The sequence below is a fragment of the Peromyscus leucopus genome, chromosome 3 (assembly GCF_004664715.2).
Source record: "Peromyscus leucopus breed LL Stock chromosome 3, UCI_PerLeu_2.1, whole genome shotgun sequence".
Lineage (NCBI taxonomy): Eukaryota > Metazoa > Chordata > Mammalia > Rodentia > Cricetidae > Peromyscus > Peromyscus leucopus.
Window position 1 is genome coordinate 102,070,542 of NC_051065.1, and position 15,600 is coordinate 102,086,141.

The 15,600-nt window shown below is 39.7% G+C and overlaps 1 protein-coding gene across 1 annotated transcript in view; it reads left to right on the forward strand.

Annotated features, from left to right (window-relative positions):
• The first annotated feature begins 342 nt into the window (after positions 1 to 342).
• The window catches only part of Aplf (aprataxin and PNKP like factor), a 46,251-nt gene continuing 30,993 nt past the window's right edge, over positions 343 to 15,600 (forward strand). The window contains exons 1-3 of the mRNA XM_028853648.2: positions 343 to 640; positions 4,896 to 4,967; positions 13,449 to 13,621. Of these exons, the coding sequence (XP_028709481.1) occupies positions 494 to 640; positions 4,896 to 4,967; positions 13,449 to 13,621 (392 nt within the window). The 5' untranslated portion in view covers positions 343 to 493. The remainder of the gene's footprint in view (positions 641 to 4,895; positions 4,968 to 13,448; positions 13,622 to 15,600) is intronic.

The window sequence follows — 15,600 nt, forward strand, 5'->3', positions numbered from 1 at the left end:
TATTCTAGCCCAAGCCTCCTCCTTACAGAAAGGAAAAGAACGTCCTCCTGTCGGGAGGTTACAGGACCACCAGGCCAGCACTGTGGCTGTTTAAACACTCAGGTAAAAACTCTCCACGAACCTTGACGTCAGGACTACTCTAGCGGGTTCCGCCCCCCTCCCCGTCCCACCCCCGCAACTCGAATCTGCACAGGCGCGGAGATGCGCTTATTGCCTTCTGGGATTGGTAGTTTTTCTATGAGGCCTGCTCTCCAGAAAGGAGCGGAAGGGAGGGGGGTCAAGGACTACAAGTCCCAGCGTTCCATGAGTTCCGTGGGAGGAAGGGCTGTGTGAGCTCCAGCTTTTAAGTAGTAGTTTGGCGGTGAGCTAACGGGGAGTCCCTGCTTGAGTCACTGGCTTGCGTGGCGTGGTGATTCCGGAAAGGGAGGAGGCTCGCTCACCAGTCAAGGAGCCTCAGGTCTCACACCCCTCCGGGACATAGCCCGTGTGTCTCATGGTGGTGGCTGCGAGGCATCTCCTGGCGAAGAAACCTGCTCTCATCTCCATGTCTTTGGACTTCTTTCTGCAGCCTCTGGATGGCGGTCCCCGGGTGCCCGTGGGGCCGGGGCAGACGGTGATAGGCCGCGGGCCTCTGCTGGGAGTAAGTGTGGGTGGTGCTCCCGGGCTCGGTTGAGGCTCTATCTCCTGTCCTAGGGAACTCCACGGCTTGGCTCCGCTTGTCAAGATTTTAGTTTGAGGGCAGTGCGTTTTCAGTCAACGTTAGTCAACGCACAGACATTTCTTTTGGTATCTGTAAAAAGTACTGAATGTGTTAACATCATTATCATCCTCTCCAGCTGACAAACTAGGGTCAAATCCAGGTTGAGCTAACTAAGTTTGGTTATAAGATGTAAAATGTAAACAAACCCAGATAAACAAACAAAAACCCTATTAGCTTTTAAGGGCCAGTAGTTTAGTTACTCTAAGGGTTAATGTATTGCGTGTTGACCTCAAAACTTACAATATTTACAGTACTGTGTGGCCCATTAACAGAAAAGGTTGGTTAACCCAGTGAACTCCCCTAGGTTAATTTCTTTTATCCCCTGGCCCCGTCTGCAGGGCTGGTGGACTTTACCATAATAGTAGTAGTCCTTTCAGTAATATCAGTAATTAACCCTTAAGTAGTCTGGGTAATGAGCCAGTCATTGGTCTAAAGAGATGGTCTAGTGTAATCCTTTCAAAACTTTAAAGTCAGGTGCTTTTTATTAGCCTGGTTCAGATGAGAAAGTTGAGCTATAAACTGGTCATTAAAAGATGATAAGACTACAAATGGCCACTAAGCTATATATTCTTTCTCCTCTTTGGGAAGATTAGGAACCAGAACATTTGCAGATTACACTATGAAATTGTATTCGGTAGTATCCCACCATTTGGCATTGCCACAAGACATACCATTTACAAAGGCCGCTCTAGAGATTCTGGCAGTCGAGTAAGACTATCATAAGGGGCTGGAGAGAAGGGCTAGCTGTTAAGAACCTGTGGCTTCTTGCAGAGGACTGAGTTCAGTTCCCAGCACCTATGTTGGGCCATTCACAACCACCTGTAATTCTGCCTCTCCTGGCACTCCACACACATGCATATCCTGACCTATATAATAAAAAATAAAATTTTAAAAATCACACACCAAAAAACCCTCAGTGTTTTAAGTTTATGATCTTTTTGGTTGGCTATGTTTTTATCTATTTCCCTAATTATACCTGTAACCATCCCCCACCCTACCCCACCCCCACCCCGCCCAGATCTCCTCTAGTGTCCACTCTGTGCACACCATTTGCTGACCATAGCACTGTAGGCATACAGAGACGAAGGAGGCATACAGGGTCCCGCCCTGGAGGTGTTTTGTCTTGGGTTAGTGGAGCAGACCTGGGTCAGCTCATCCCCGGGTATAAGGAGTGTAGTCAGCTGGCTGTTTCCAGCGTCCGTGTGGAACCGTTAGTCGTAGCTTTAAGGCTGTTTTGGGAATAGGAAAAGTGGTGCTTGAGGTTGCCCTTTGTATGCGGGCATGTGTGAGAGAAGAAACAGGTGTGCATGGCACAGCATGGGCGAAGCAGAAGTTCACATGCTGCCTACCTCTTCCCCATGGTGCTTGTGCACATCTTTACGGAACACTGTGTAGTTTGCCTTAGTTTGTTGGAGGGCACACAGGTTGGGAAGAGTTTCCTGGGAACGTGCTTCTTTAAGTGCATGTCAGATGTGGAGACTCACCTGCTGTAGCTTGCTTCAGAGGGGCAAGAAATCCTGTCACCAGTGCAGACTGCTATGGATTTGGTGAGGACAGGGGTGGATTTGGGCCTATGTTTTACAAAAACAGGGTTATAGATCCTGCCATGGTTTCTTAGCCCTGCTAATAAGAGATGAGCCTACCTGATGGCTGGTTTTTAGCAATAGCAAAGGCTAGAGACTCAGCAGCTAGTTTTATCTGGTCAGAAGTTTGACTTTCCTCTTTGAGCATCTTTTTTGGGTTCCTTTTCTTCTGGAAAGATGGACTGCCGTCATCTCCCACCCGAGTGCTATTTTCTGTATTCTCACTGACCTGCTTTCCTGTTTCCTTCCTCCCTTCTTTCCCGTTACCACATGCCTTTCCTGCTCCCACACAGACTGTCAGATTGCTGCTTCTGTCTTTCTCGAGCATGTTAGCTGCAGTGTTTTGTTCTTTTTTAAAAAAAAAGCATTTCTTTTGATTTATTTATTTATTATGTATACAGTGTTCTGTCCATATGTATGCCTGCAGGCCAGAAGAGGTCACCAGATCTCATTACAGATGGTTGTGAGCCACCATGTGGATGCTGGGAATTGAATTCAGGACCTCTGGGTGAGCAGCCGGTGCTCTTAGCCTCTGAGCCATCTCTCCAGCCCCTAGCTGAAGTGTTTTGTAATCTCTGTTTCCTGGTTGTACTTTAGACACTGATATGGTTTGCTCTAGGTGTCGCTCTCTTTGGCTTCTTGGAGGATGTGTTGGTGTGTTAGAATTTAGGTTGTTTCAAATGTATTTGTTTTTAAAGACAGGGTCTCTCTCTACATAGCCCAAGCTGCTCTTGAACGTGCAGTTTTCCTGCCTCACTCCCAAGAGCTGGGGTTATGGGCATGTAGCCCTGTACCCAGCAAAAACACTTTTTTTTTTTTTTTTTTTTTTTGTCAAGAGATGTTAGTAATGAAATAAACTGAGTACCCACTAGAGGTCACACTATACTTTTGTATTATTCAAAATATCCTTTTCTTCCTAGTGTTAAGTCTGTTAAAAGACAGATTGGGATTGGGTAGTATAAAAAGGAAAGCAAACTAAGGTGGACCATTAGAGGAACCTTCTTTGTATATTGTGGTTTTATCACAATATTCCACTGACGGAGAATCCATTTGTGGTGAAGTAACAATGAGATCTCGATACTCAAAATAAAAATAGGAACTTTGTACTCTGAGCCGCAGAGTAATTTGTATTTCTGTTATTGCTTCTGAATGGTTTTATTTAGGTATAGTCATATGTAAATGTTTTCTATATCATTTTTTTTATTAGTAAGAGTAAGGATTTTGAACACTGTGTAGTCTGTGAGTGACTACCTAAGTTATCTCAATCCTCTGGGCTTTCAGTATCCGGATTTGTAAAGTGCATAATAGCTGCAGTAGCATTATGGTAAGTCCCAGTATGTAGCTCAGCATGGAGCTTAAGTAAACGATAAGGTGAGTCGTTAGTCACTGCTGCTGATTCTGCCCACTCAGGGACATGTCACAAAACAATGACAGAGTCTCTATCTAAACTTTGACTTTTTTTTTAAGTTAGGATACTTACTTCTTTGAAATAGCCATATTTTAAATGAGGCTTTGAAGATATTTTTCCTGGAAATTATGTTTTAAATTAATTGGTTTTTTTGAACTAATTACTTTTTGTGGTCCTCACGTTGTTTTGGCCCTGTATGTTTAAAGTCATCAAGTGTGGAAGCACTACATGATTTTGAAAAATGAATACTGATTGATGACAGTTTCAATGTTTTTGCAGCCTTAATGGGTTTTAATTTTAGCTATATATTGCTATAGCCTGCTTTGAGAGATACTGTTGGTCCTGCTGTATACAATGTTAGGCTTCATGTATTTGATAGTAAGTAAACTAATCATTAGACTGGTCATATGGTCATAATGTCATACGTTGTTGCTTAAGATGTTTTTTATCATGTATCAGTCAGGGATAAAAAAGTTATTCTCAACTACTACACTTACAGTGAGGTGGGAAGGATGATCATTTCAGCATTTAAAACAGCAGCAGTTTTGAACTTTGGTGTGGGTTAATACTTGTGAGTGTAAATTGACCATTGCTGACTCAAAGCAAGAAGTAATTATATTGAAGACATAGATGTTGATCTTTTCTTCACCATAAGTGTTTGACTTGGGCTGTTTCCCTCCTGTCTCCTTCTTCTTTTTTAAAAACTACCACACGCCGCCCCAGAACAGGAATGAGGTCATTGGATCTGCGTCTGTCTAACCCTGTGGTCACACCCTTCACATTTACCACTTAACGTTTAGGACAAGCTGAATTTTTATATTTGAAATGTTCCCTAACCAGTACATCCTGAATATTTTCTTACTTGGTAGATTTTACTGGAAGGAATCCTCTCTAGGTTTTATTGTGGGAATTGGGATGTTTGGGGATATGTGGATCCTAGGTAGTCATTTGCTCTTTCATGACTTTGGTAAGTCCCCTCTTCTCTTCATTGTTTTGTTATCTGTTAAATGAGGGCAGTTGTTTGACATGTAGTTATTGAGTTAATAATATATTTAATGTCTAGCTACTAATTTCATAGCTGTTGCTAAGGGTTTTGTTTATCTTTTAAGGAGGTAGCTAAATTTGACATGTTTCCCCCTTGTAGATAACAGACAAAAGAGTATCCAGAAGACATGCCATTCTAGAGGTGGTGGGTAGTCAGCTTCGAATCAAACCAGTGAGTATATTGACTCATTTTAACCCTTTGCCTCTTGCCCTTCTACCATCTGATTAGAGATGCCTGTTTATTCTAAGGTTTGGAAAATAGGGAATTTATATCAGAACCTATTTGTCTCATACTTGCAAGGTAAATTTCTAAATAGTAAACTGTATTTCTCATAGTACAGAGCTGAATTTGAATGGTTAGATTTAATGGAAAATGATTGCCTGTGTGTAAACTGTAATTTTGTTCATTACTAGATTAGCCAAGTAATTCCCAAAAATACCTGTAACATGGGTAAGGAAGAACACTTCCTCTGTAAGAACCTGAGCTCTCATCCCTAGTGCACATGTGAAAAGCTATGTGTGGTAGTTTGAAAGAAAAAGGCCCCTAAAGGAGTGGCATTAGGAGATGTGCCCTTGTTAGAGGAAGTGTGTCACTGTAGAGGCAGGCTTTGAGCTCTCACATATGCTCAAGATACTGTCCAGTGTCTCAGTCTACTTCCTGTTGCCTGCATATCAACATGTAGCAACTTTTTCTCAAGCACCATGTCTGCCTGCATGTCATCATGCTCCCTGCCATGATGATAATGGACTAACCCTCTGAACCTGTAAGCCAACCCCAATTAAATGCTTTCCTTTATAAGGGTTCACTGCAAGATCACTTGTCATAGATGAGGACACTAAAATAAAAGATGAAGCAAACTGTCAGCCGATAGATAGTGGAGGAAACTCCAAGCTTGCACTTCCTCTCAGACAGAGAAGCTAGAGATATCTGGATGGCATGTCTCACAGCAGTAGAAACCCTAACTAAGACATCATGTGTGTGTGTGTAACCATAGTGGTAAAGGGAGCTGAGAGTTTACCTGCAGCTTGCTGGCCAGCTGGCCTAGCTAAAAAATGGTGAGTTCTAGGTTCAGTGAGAGACTCTGCCTCAAGAGAATAGAGAAGAAAGTGACAGGACACCTGAGATCCTCCTCCTGCCTCCAAGGGACACGTGCAGAGTTCCTCACCCCCAAACCAAAGAATGCCTGTAACTATGTAATGTGTGGTTTTATGGGAACGAATGAGGTAGTAAGTAAATTCACTTCAGTGTTAGAGGATTTTTATCAACACTTTTCTATGGTTCTTTGTATAGAAGTGAATATTTGTAAATTGTAGAATGTATTCTGTTTCATTGTTTTATAGATAATTTTCACTTAAAGCATTTTCTGTAGGCTGGACTTTTAATCCTCTGCTCTATAGCCTGAGCATCAGTGTTTTGCAGGGTGATCCTGAGACTATGTAACTATTCTCTTTCAGTTGCAAACTCCTTTGTATAGGAGAATGGGTTGTGTGTATGAGGATTCCCTTTGGAGTATTTTATTTGTGGTTAAAATAAATATTATGGAACTAAATCCACTGATTTATGACATTTAAGCCAATTTATATTTTTACGTCCATCCTTGCTTGTGCTCTACTTCTGAGCTATATATACCCTAGCCCTGTGATTTCTGCATTACTGTCTGTTGTATAAGTCATTACTTGAACTGTTGTTTCAATGGTAGCCTTTTAAATTAAGTACTTGGGAAACTCTTAAGTAGAACTGAATTTACTCCATCTCAACCCTGAATAAATAACATTTTAAAGCTTTGTATGCTGTTCTCATGTTGTGCTGAGTGCCTTGACAATGTGTCAGTGTCATAGTCAGCACCCCGGAGCTCAGCAGTAGTGCATCTCTGGATCTTCACTTTCTTATTTTCCTTAGTTGAGATCACTTATATTTTTGATTGTGAGCCTAGCCTTTAACGGCTGAGCCATCTCTCCAGCCCTATGTAAGATCACTTAAGCTCACTGACTATGGGGAGTTGGACTACTTTGTGTCTCTGGTATTTACTGTAATGCCTAGACTGCATCAGGTTCTTAGTACAGTTGAATGTATGAGTCAGTGCTGTGATGAGAAGTATAATATGGAATTTCTGGAAGTGGGTATATTGCGGGTTTTTATAAAAGTACTTGTTTTTCAATGCCCGATTTCTAATACCCTTCTAATGAACTACCATGGCTCAAAATAAAAAAGTTTGTTGTTACTGAAGCATCTTTAGGGAAGGAGCCAGGGTTATTTTGATTCCTGTTTCTGCAGAATGTTGTTTAGACTTACTTCATTCAGAAAAGGAAGGGTGGATGATGACATATCTGGCCCCAAGTGAAAGCTATGTGACTACACTCAACATTCTGCAAGGTTTCGATCTGTTATCCTGTAATCCAGGGACATGACAGAAGGAATGTACACTATACTTTAGTTTTGGATTGCTAGATCCTTTGAGTTGTCTTGATGATTAGATTTCTTTTTTTTTTAAATTAACTCTTAGACTTTTCTAGATTGTATTGTTAATATTCAAATCCTACTGATAGTATCATGTGCAGAGAAATAAACCAATATGATTTTTACAACATATGTATGTTATGGGATATTTGAATGCACTGTGACACTCTGAGACTGTTAATAAGGTTAAACCTTGAATCAAGGGGCAGAGTCCACAACTAGCTGACTGCAATTAACCATAGAGATTTTTGAGGGCCCAGATAGAGAGGCACAGAAAGAGACAGGGAGAAGCTTGAAGAGATTCATGGCCCTTTTGATTTGGGAAGGTGGAGAGAGAGGGTCAGCTAGAGGCTGCTTTCTTGATCTATCAGGTGTGTACCCCAGTGTCTGATTCCTGACTTTTTATTAATAATAGAAGAATTTAGGTAAATGCTTCACCTAAATTTCCCCCTTTTTGTCTAAATAAAAAGGGAAGGTTTTAACTTTAACATAGTAAAACTATATACTATAAAACAATTATCAGGTAAGAATTACATTTACAATTTCCAATCCATTCATATTTGGCAAGTTTGGAAAAATTACTCTAGTATCTATCCAATCTTGATGAGTCCAAAGTTTTATATCTAAACCACTTTCTATCATAACTTGTATTATCGTCCTAAAAATACCTTTTTAGACCTTGAAACATTTTCTTAAAACAACTTAAACTTTTATGTCTCTCAACCTTATACATTTTACATCTCTTTTATAAGTTTCTTTTCTGATATGTAATTATAGAATCAGCTTTTTCAGAACTCAAAGCAGTTGCCCATTGAAATCCTGAATATGTATCTATGGTATGGTATACATACTTTAATTTTCCAAACTCTGCAAAATGAACCGCATCCATTTGCCAAATTTCATTTCTTTGAGTACCTTTTGGGTTTGGTAATGGAGTTTGGTTATACAAAGAACAACCAGGACATTTTCTTATAATTTCCTTGGCTTGTTGCCAAGTAGAAAAATATTTCTTCAAACCTTTGCTATTAACATGGTTTTTCTTATGAAATTCTGAGACTTCTAGCACATTTCCTACCAGTAGCTAATCAATTTAATCATTACTTGTGCTGGAGGGCCTAGTAGACCCGTATAGGAGATGATATGTATTATATACAAGGAATCATTTCTATTTCCAATTACTTGTTGTAGTTTGCAAATAACAAAGTTAATTGTGAATCATCTGGAATAAATTCAGTGGTTTCAATATGTAAAACAACTCTCTTTACACATTGAGTCAGTAGCTATGTTAAGAGGTTCTGGAAAAGTCTAATAATACCATAAGAATATTATATAATTCTGACATTTGAACAGAATCATAAGGGCATTGAGCCACGTTACTTATTTTTCCTGACTTATAACCTGCCTTTCCTGATTTATTTGCATTAGTATTAAATGTAAAGGCTTCAGAAATTGGTGTTCCTCATACAATGTTAGAAAGAATCCAATTAGTTCTCTTTACAAACTGAAGTCTTTTGCTTTTGGGATATTTGTTGCTAATCTTTCCCCCCAAATTACTTCAAACTCTTTGCCAATGTTCATTTTTTGCCCATAATGAGGAAATTTGAGCATTAGTAAAAAGGTACCACGATTCTATCTGGTATATTCCTGTTAATTGATGGAGTTTCAATTTTCCTCTCAGAATCAATTCTGAAACCCTTTCTACATAGGTCTTTAATTTTTTACTCTGTTTGTATACTAAAAATATCCATTTAATATATCATCTTCTCTCTGCATAAGAATTCCTGTGGGAGAATGCATAGAAGGTAAAATAACCAGAATACTATCAAGCTCTGGATCCAAACAATCCACATGTGCATCCTGTAATTTTTTATTTTTTTTTTTATTTTATTTATTTATTTATTTATTTTGGTTTTTTGAGACAGGGTTTCTCTGTGTAGCTTTGCACCTCTCCTGGGACTCACTTGGTAGTCCAGGCTGGCCTCGAACTCACAAAGATCCGCTGGCTCTGCCTCCCGAGTGCTGGGATTGAAGGTGTGCACCACCACCGCCCGGCCAAGATTTATTTATTTATTATGTACACAGTATTCTGCCTGCATATATGGCTGCAGGCCACAAGAGGGCACCAGATCTCATTACGGATCGTTGTAAGCTGGGTATTGAACTCAGGACCTTTGGAAGAGCAGTCAGTACTCTTAACCGCTGAGCCATCTCTCCAGCCCATATAGTTAGCAACTTTTTGAACGGGAATTAGAATCAGAGATCTTTTAACTATATGGAGTAATTTTTCTCTATTTTATTATTTATGATTCATAATTTTTTAACTATTGAGTATTTTTCTTAAAAATTTTTTTTTGTGTGTTAAAACTGCTGATTTACCTTAAGGAGTTTTAGTGATTTAGTTGAATGAAATTTTAGATTAGGAACAACCTTAGATTTCTATATATGTAAGTTTGATTTAGGACAGAGATGGTATTGTGTATGGGGCAGGAGATGCCTGTGGCTCTTAGATCTTTTCCACTCCTCTTCTGCATAAAGCCATGAGGGTGGGGGGTTGATAAGGACATCCATTTAGGGCTGAGTGTCCAACGTCTCCCACTTTTCCATATTGTCCAGCTGTGGATCTCTTTGTTAATGACTGTCTACTTCAAAGAAGCTTCTCCAATGAGGGTTGAGTGATGCTCCACTCTATGGCTATAGCAATATGTCATTAGGAGTCATTTTATCGTTATGTTTCTTTAGCACAATGATACTCAACCTTCCTAATGCTGCGACTCTTTAATACAGTTCCTCATGTTGTGGTGACCCCCAGTCAAAATTATTTTGTTGCTACTTTATAACTGTGATTTTGCTACTGTTACGAATCATAATGTAAATATCTGATATGCAGGATATCTGTTAGGCAACCCCCAAAGGGGTCACAACCCACAAGTTGAGAACCACTGCTTTAGCAGAATAATAGTAGTAGGTGTTCACCTAGGCCCATGATCTATTTAATCTTAGGTTCTTGTCTACTCTAGCAGTGTCAGGTATGGGCTTCATCTCATGGAGTGGGCTGGGCCGTAAGTCCAATTTTAAAAAGTGGTTGGTTACTCCTATGACACCTGTGCCACTGTCCATTCACTTTATTCTTCTAAGGCAGTCCTCTCTCTACACAGCTTCTATTTTGCTCTCTTACTCAGCTCCTTTCTTGCCTGATTTCTCTCTACAGTTTTCTGCTGTTCCCTCTAAGTGCTATCTTAATTCCTTCATCTCATTCCACTCCATCTAGGTTCTCATCCATCTAGTTCTTTCCCTTCTTAGCTCCTTTCCCATCTTCTTTCTCATCTAGTTCTTCCTCATTTTGTTCTTCCCTACCGGGCTCTTCCTCATCTTCCATCTCATTCTTCTAGTTCTCTCTTCTAGGCCTCCAACCTAGTTCTCCTCAAGTCTCTGAGGTTTACAGTTATACCTGTGCAATAGCAATGTTTTGGCTAAGGCAAGGTCACCAGACTTGAATTCCCTCAGGATCAAAAGAAGGGGCATTAAGATCCACACAAAAGAGCAGTAGCTGTCAGCCATCATCTGCAACCCAAAAGGGAAGTGACTAATGGGGAAATTAATCAACTAAGGGCTAAATTCGGTTAATATCTAAGCAAAGGGGATTTTAGGTGCTCAAACTATGTTCTTAGAAGTAGTTAGTTAAAATGTTAAGGATCTATAAGTCACTAAGTCATGGGTGAAAATAAAATTGCCGCCTTTTTTCCTTTGGCTCCTTACTGTCCAAGCTGTCTCGGCTGCTGATGTTTTCTGGCAGGGTGGGGAAAATGTAGCTAGGTAACCTGTGTCACAGCTTGATATACCTGTAAGTAGAAACCCTTTAGTTTTAAGTTAATTGTTAAAGGTAGATCTAAAACTAGAGATAAGACTTTGGAAAGGGGAAGGTTTAATAAGCTTAATTAGCACATCTGCCAGGCCTTCTCAAACAGATAGTCTGGATGCTTACGTCTGTTCTTAGAAAGTCTGGGGAGTATCTCAGATAAGATACTTTCATCCAGAGAAGGTCCTGGCTGGATGTTGCTAATGACGAAAGTTACAGAAGGGTCTGAAACTGGGGGTCTGGCTGTGTTGCTGCCTTAGCACGTTGGGAGATGTGTCCAGATACTTTGATTGTGCCCAATGGATGCTCAAACACTGTTCTAGGAATGGAAAAGCTACAATAGCACATGAGAAATTCATAGCAGGAAACAGCTAATATTCAAAAGCCAATATCACCAAGTCTTCTTAAGCCCTGGCTTTATCCCCTGGAAGGCCCTTGGCTTCTTCCAGGTATTAGCTTTTGCCATAGTCAGCTGAATTCCTACTTCATATTTCTGTGGCTTCCAGCAAGGGTCCAGTATTGATGGTGTAGCAGAAGCCAGAGGCCTTGAACCAGACCAATGACTCATTACAGTGAACATTTGCAAGCAATGCTGTTTGGGTGAAAAGGTATACTACATGACACATTGCAGCTTCCAGTGCCACTACGACTAATGAATATGTGATGGGGAGGGGAAAGACAGAATGGTACATGTCCAGTGGGACTGGAGACGTGACAGCTGTGATGGGAGTGAGTGAGAGAAGGCTGTGCCCAGAGGAGCAGGTTGTGCCCAGAGGGGTTGGTGAGATGTTTTTCATTTTATTTTGGTGGGAAGGTTACAAGGGCAGAGGGCAGATATGAAAGAACTGGGAAATAAGTGGGATTGGGGTGCATGATGTGAAATTCCCAAAGAATCAATAAAAAATTTTGTTAGAAACTTTGATTGTATATAATTTCATATATATGTTAACAGTAAATAATATGTATTTAGGCTTAACTTAAGGATTGATCAGTATATGTCCTTGGAGTATCATGTTTACCCTGGAGTCCACTGTCTAAATAGCTTAAGAAAAAGATTACCAAGGACCATTAATTCACTTTTTTTGTGGGTAGATTTAATAACTGCCTGAGGATATGATGTTTTAAACCAAGCTTTCTTAATTCCTTGGGATATGTTATTGCATAAATAATGATAGTCTCCATCTCAGACAGTCATATGTATATGTATAACTACACACACACACACACACACACACACACACATAAATGGCTGATCAATAAAAAATGCTGAGTGATTAAGTTGGTATGCTAGGGAACTGGTTGATTTCTCCAGGAAAAAGTAATTTAGCATAATGTAATAGAGGAAGAGGTCACAGGGAGAGTTGTTCAGAATCTATTGATTTGTTTGCATTACTGTAGATTGCATTATCATGTAGTAAGGCTTCTTTATTTCAAAAACCTAATAGTAAAATAAAAAATTGGCTATTTGACTTACAGAAATAGCCAATTTTACCTTGATTACATGTAAGATTTTTTTTTTTTATTACATTTTGTGTTTGGGGGAGGCATGTGTGTAGAGAGCAGAGGACAACTTGCTGAAGTTGGTTCTCTCCTTTCTCCATTGGGTCCTGGGGATCGAGTTAGGTCCTCAAGTGTGGTTGGTGGCAGGCACCTTTACCTGCTAAGACTGCTGACCAGCTCATATTTGCAAATTTTGAAGTGCCTTTCAGTAGGTATTTTAAAAATTCCTTTTGAGGAAACTAATTATCTCTGCTAATATGGAGGCAGTCAGTGGAAAAATATAATCTAAAATAATTAATGCACCAATAGTTTTGTCTTTGATATATGTTAATTATTTGTGATTTCAATCTAAATAATATTCATGGAAGGAGTTATTTAAAAGTCAATTTATTCTTCAAGACAGCTAGAAAGAAGGCAGTAATGCATGAGATATTTGATCACCATATCCTGCCTCATGGTTTTTCACTTTTAAATTGTGTCAGAAATTATTAGGAGAAAATAAATAATAGCAAAGAAGTGCTTTTGCCAGAGGACGAGTGCGTTTTGGAAAAACAGTGGAGACCCTTCTCAGACTGAGAATTATTTTTTCATCTTTCTTATCCATTGAGTAGCTTACTTAACTCACCAGTTGATGATTTTGCTTGTTATCTTGGATTCCTTCAGGAACGGAAGGTAGAACCCTTTTCACGTATGAATGATTATGTTACTAGGTGCCAGGCTTACTAAACTTTCAAGTGTAATTTTATACTTAATTGTTTTGATACCAGGATTCTGGATCATGTCATATTAGTTGTAGTTTTCTCAACCCTGCTGTACCACTGTATTCTTTTCTTGATTAGATCCATACCAATCCGTGTTTCCATCAGTCCGCTGAGGAGAGCCAGCTCTTGCCAATGAAGACCCACGTGTGGTGCTGGTTGAATCCTGGGGATAGCTTTTCCTTGTTACTCAACAAGTACTCTTTCCGTGTTTTCTCTCCACAAGCTGAGGTGGAAATGGAGTGTACTTTAAGGTAAGCTTGCCTGGTGAACTTAGAGTGAGTGATGGCATTTGTATCTGAGCCCCCCCCCCCACAAATGCTTCAGTGAAAATCATTCTAGGTTTGAGTCATATTTGGCTGCAGTAGCCACATAATTTGTGTTTCTGGAAATCATTTGGCTTTGGAAATGGATGCTTCATGGCATTCTCTAGTGTGTGCTATCCTTTACCTTTTTATTCCTAATGTTTCCACCAAACAAAACTAACTACATGTTTCCTTGAATTTTTACCTTTATTAAAAATTTTCAGGTATTCTGACTTTTATCACTGCCTTATCTTATAATAATATCATAAAGTACAGAGTAGGAGGACTGAAGAAATGAGGTAGTAGGATGAATGCACAGAATCTGGTATAAAGGTACAATTTACAAACTAGTTTCTGAGCCAGTTGCCAGGCAATGACTGGGCTTTTTTCTGGCTCTAAATGACAGAGTTCAAACACTAGACCTGTAGAACTGATTGGATTAGTTATATAGAACTAATATTGACATAAACATTAGACATTTCTTGATATCATTGAGGTTCTCATGCACTTTAGAACTACCTCAATTTTGCTTTGTCTACCACATCAAAATTCAAGATTGTTGTTGTCAGTCCTGTGTTCACCTGCTCACACTGAAAAGCCGGTTCGTGGTAGAGAAGAGTGCACTCAAGAGCCGCCACCCTAAAAAGTGGAAGGAGCTTTCTTCTCCCCAGAAGACCATCCTGGGGACCTAAGTACAGGGAAGGCTTATATAGAGATAGAGAGGAGGTGCATGGGCAGTGATGGGAAGACCATTTGCTGGACAAGGTCTTAAGGCAGAATCTTCACCATTAGCCATGGGCTTTTTCTTTGTCTTTTTTTTTTTCTTTTTTCTTTCTTTCTAACTGGAAACTAGCAATTCCTAGGGCTAATACCTTTAGATAAGCATATTACTTTTCTGTAGGTTACCCACCCAGCAGTTCACATGCTCTGTGTTAAGTGATGTTCCAGACACAGGATAAGGAGGGATGTATGTTTTCTGGTGTTATCTGAGGGTTGTCAGATGGTCTGGGTTTTATAGAAAGGTTCTTTAGCAGGTAGTCATCTAGGTGTTTGTATAGAATGGAGAATAGTGGGCAAAGGGAAAGGAAGTCAAAGCAGCCGCCAAACACAACTCCTGAGAGTAGCCACTGTTAAGTATGGCAATAAGCTCCATGTATTTCAACACTGAAATCTTCATAACAGTGAGTGTGAGGGATTCACACTACTGATATCTCTGTTGCAGTCCAAGGAAGACAGAGAAGGTTTGAGACTTGCCTAGGGTTACATAACAGGTCCAGGTTCTAGACTCGAGCAAGCTATTTCCAGAATGATGCTCTTACAGACTACCCACTACTGTACCAGAATACCTGCCTTAGCACTCACTGCAAAAATACCTGGAGGATGGTGAAGTCAACCTGGAATAGTCATAGAATGGAAAGAAAGAGGGAGGGAGGTGGAAGGAGAGAGAGAGAGAGACAGAGAGACAGAGAGATCCTCATTAAAACTCTGTAGTATGATATTGAAGGAAAAATTAAAAGTATATGAAATGTATACTATTTCTATCAAATGATGGATGCATTTATATAATGAAGTCATAAAGACATCATACTCAAGCTTTTAGGGATGGAATGGAGGGGAGAGGAACAATTTTGAGGTTGTGTACAGAGAGGTCTTTGATTGTTTTTAATTGGAGCAAATTCGACAAAGTACTCTCGTTGGGGTAGTATACATAGTATTCATATTTGTAGGTAGGGAGACAGGGTATGCTGTCTTATTGCTACACATTTAACTCTTGTAGAGTTTAAAAAAGACTAGAAAGGACCCTCTCTGTGTAGTACTTTGTTGCAGTTGTTAGAAGTCTTTTACCCTGGTAATTTTTTTTCTTCCAACTGATAGGATATTTAAGTTTTGAGACCGAATAACAAAATAGCAGTTAAAAAAAAGAAAAC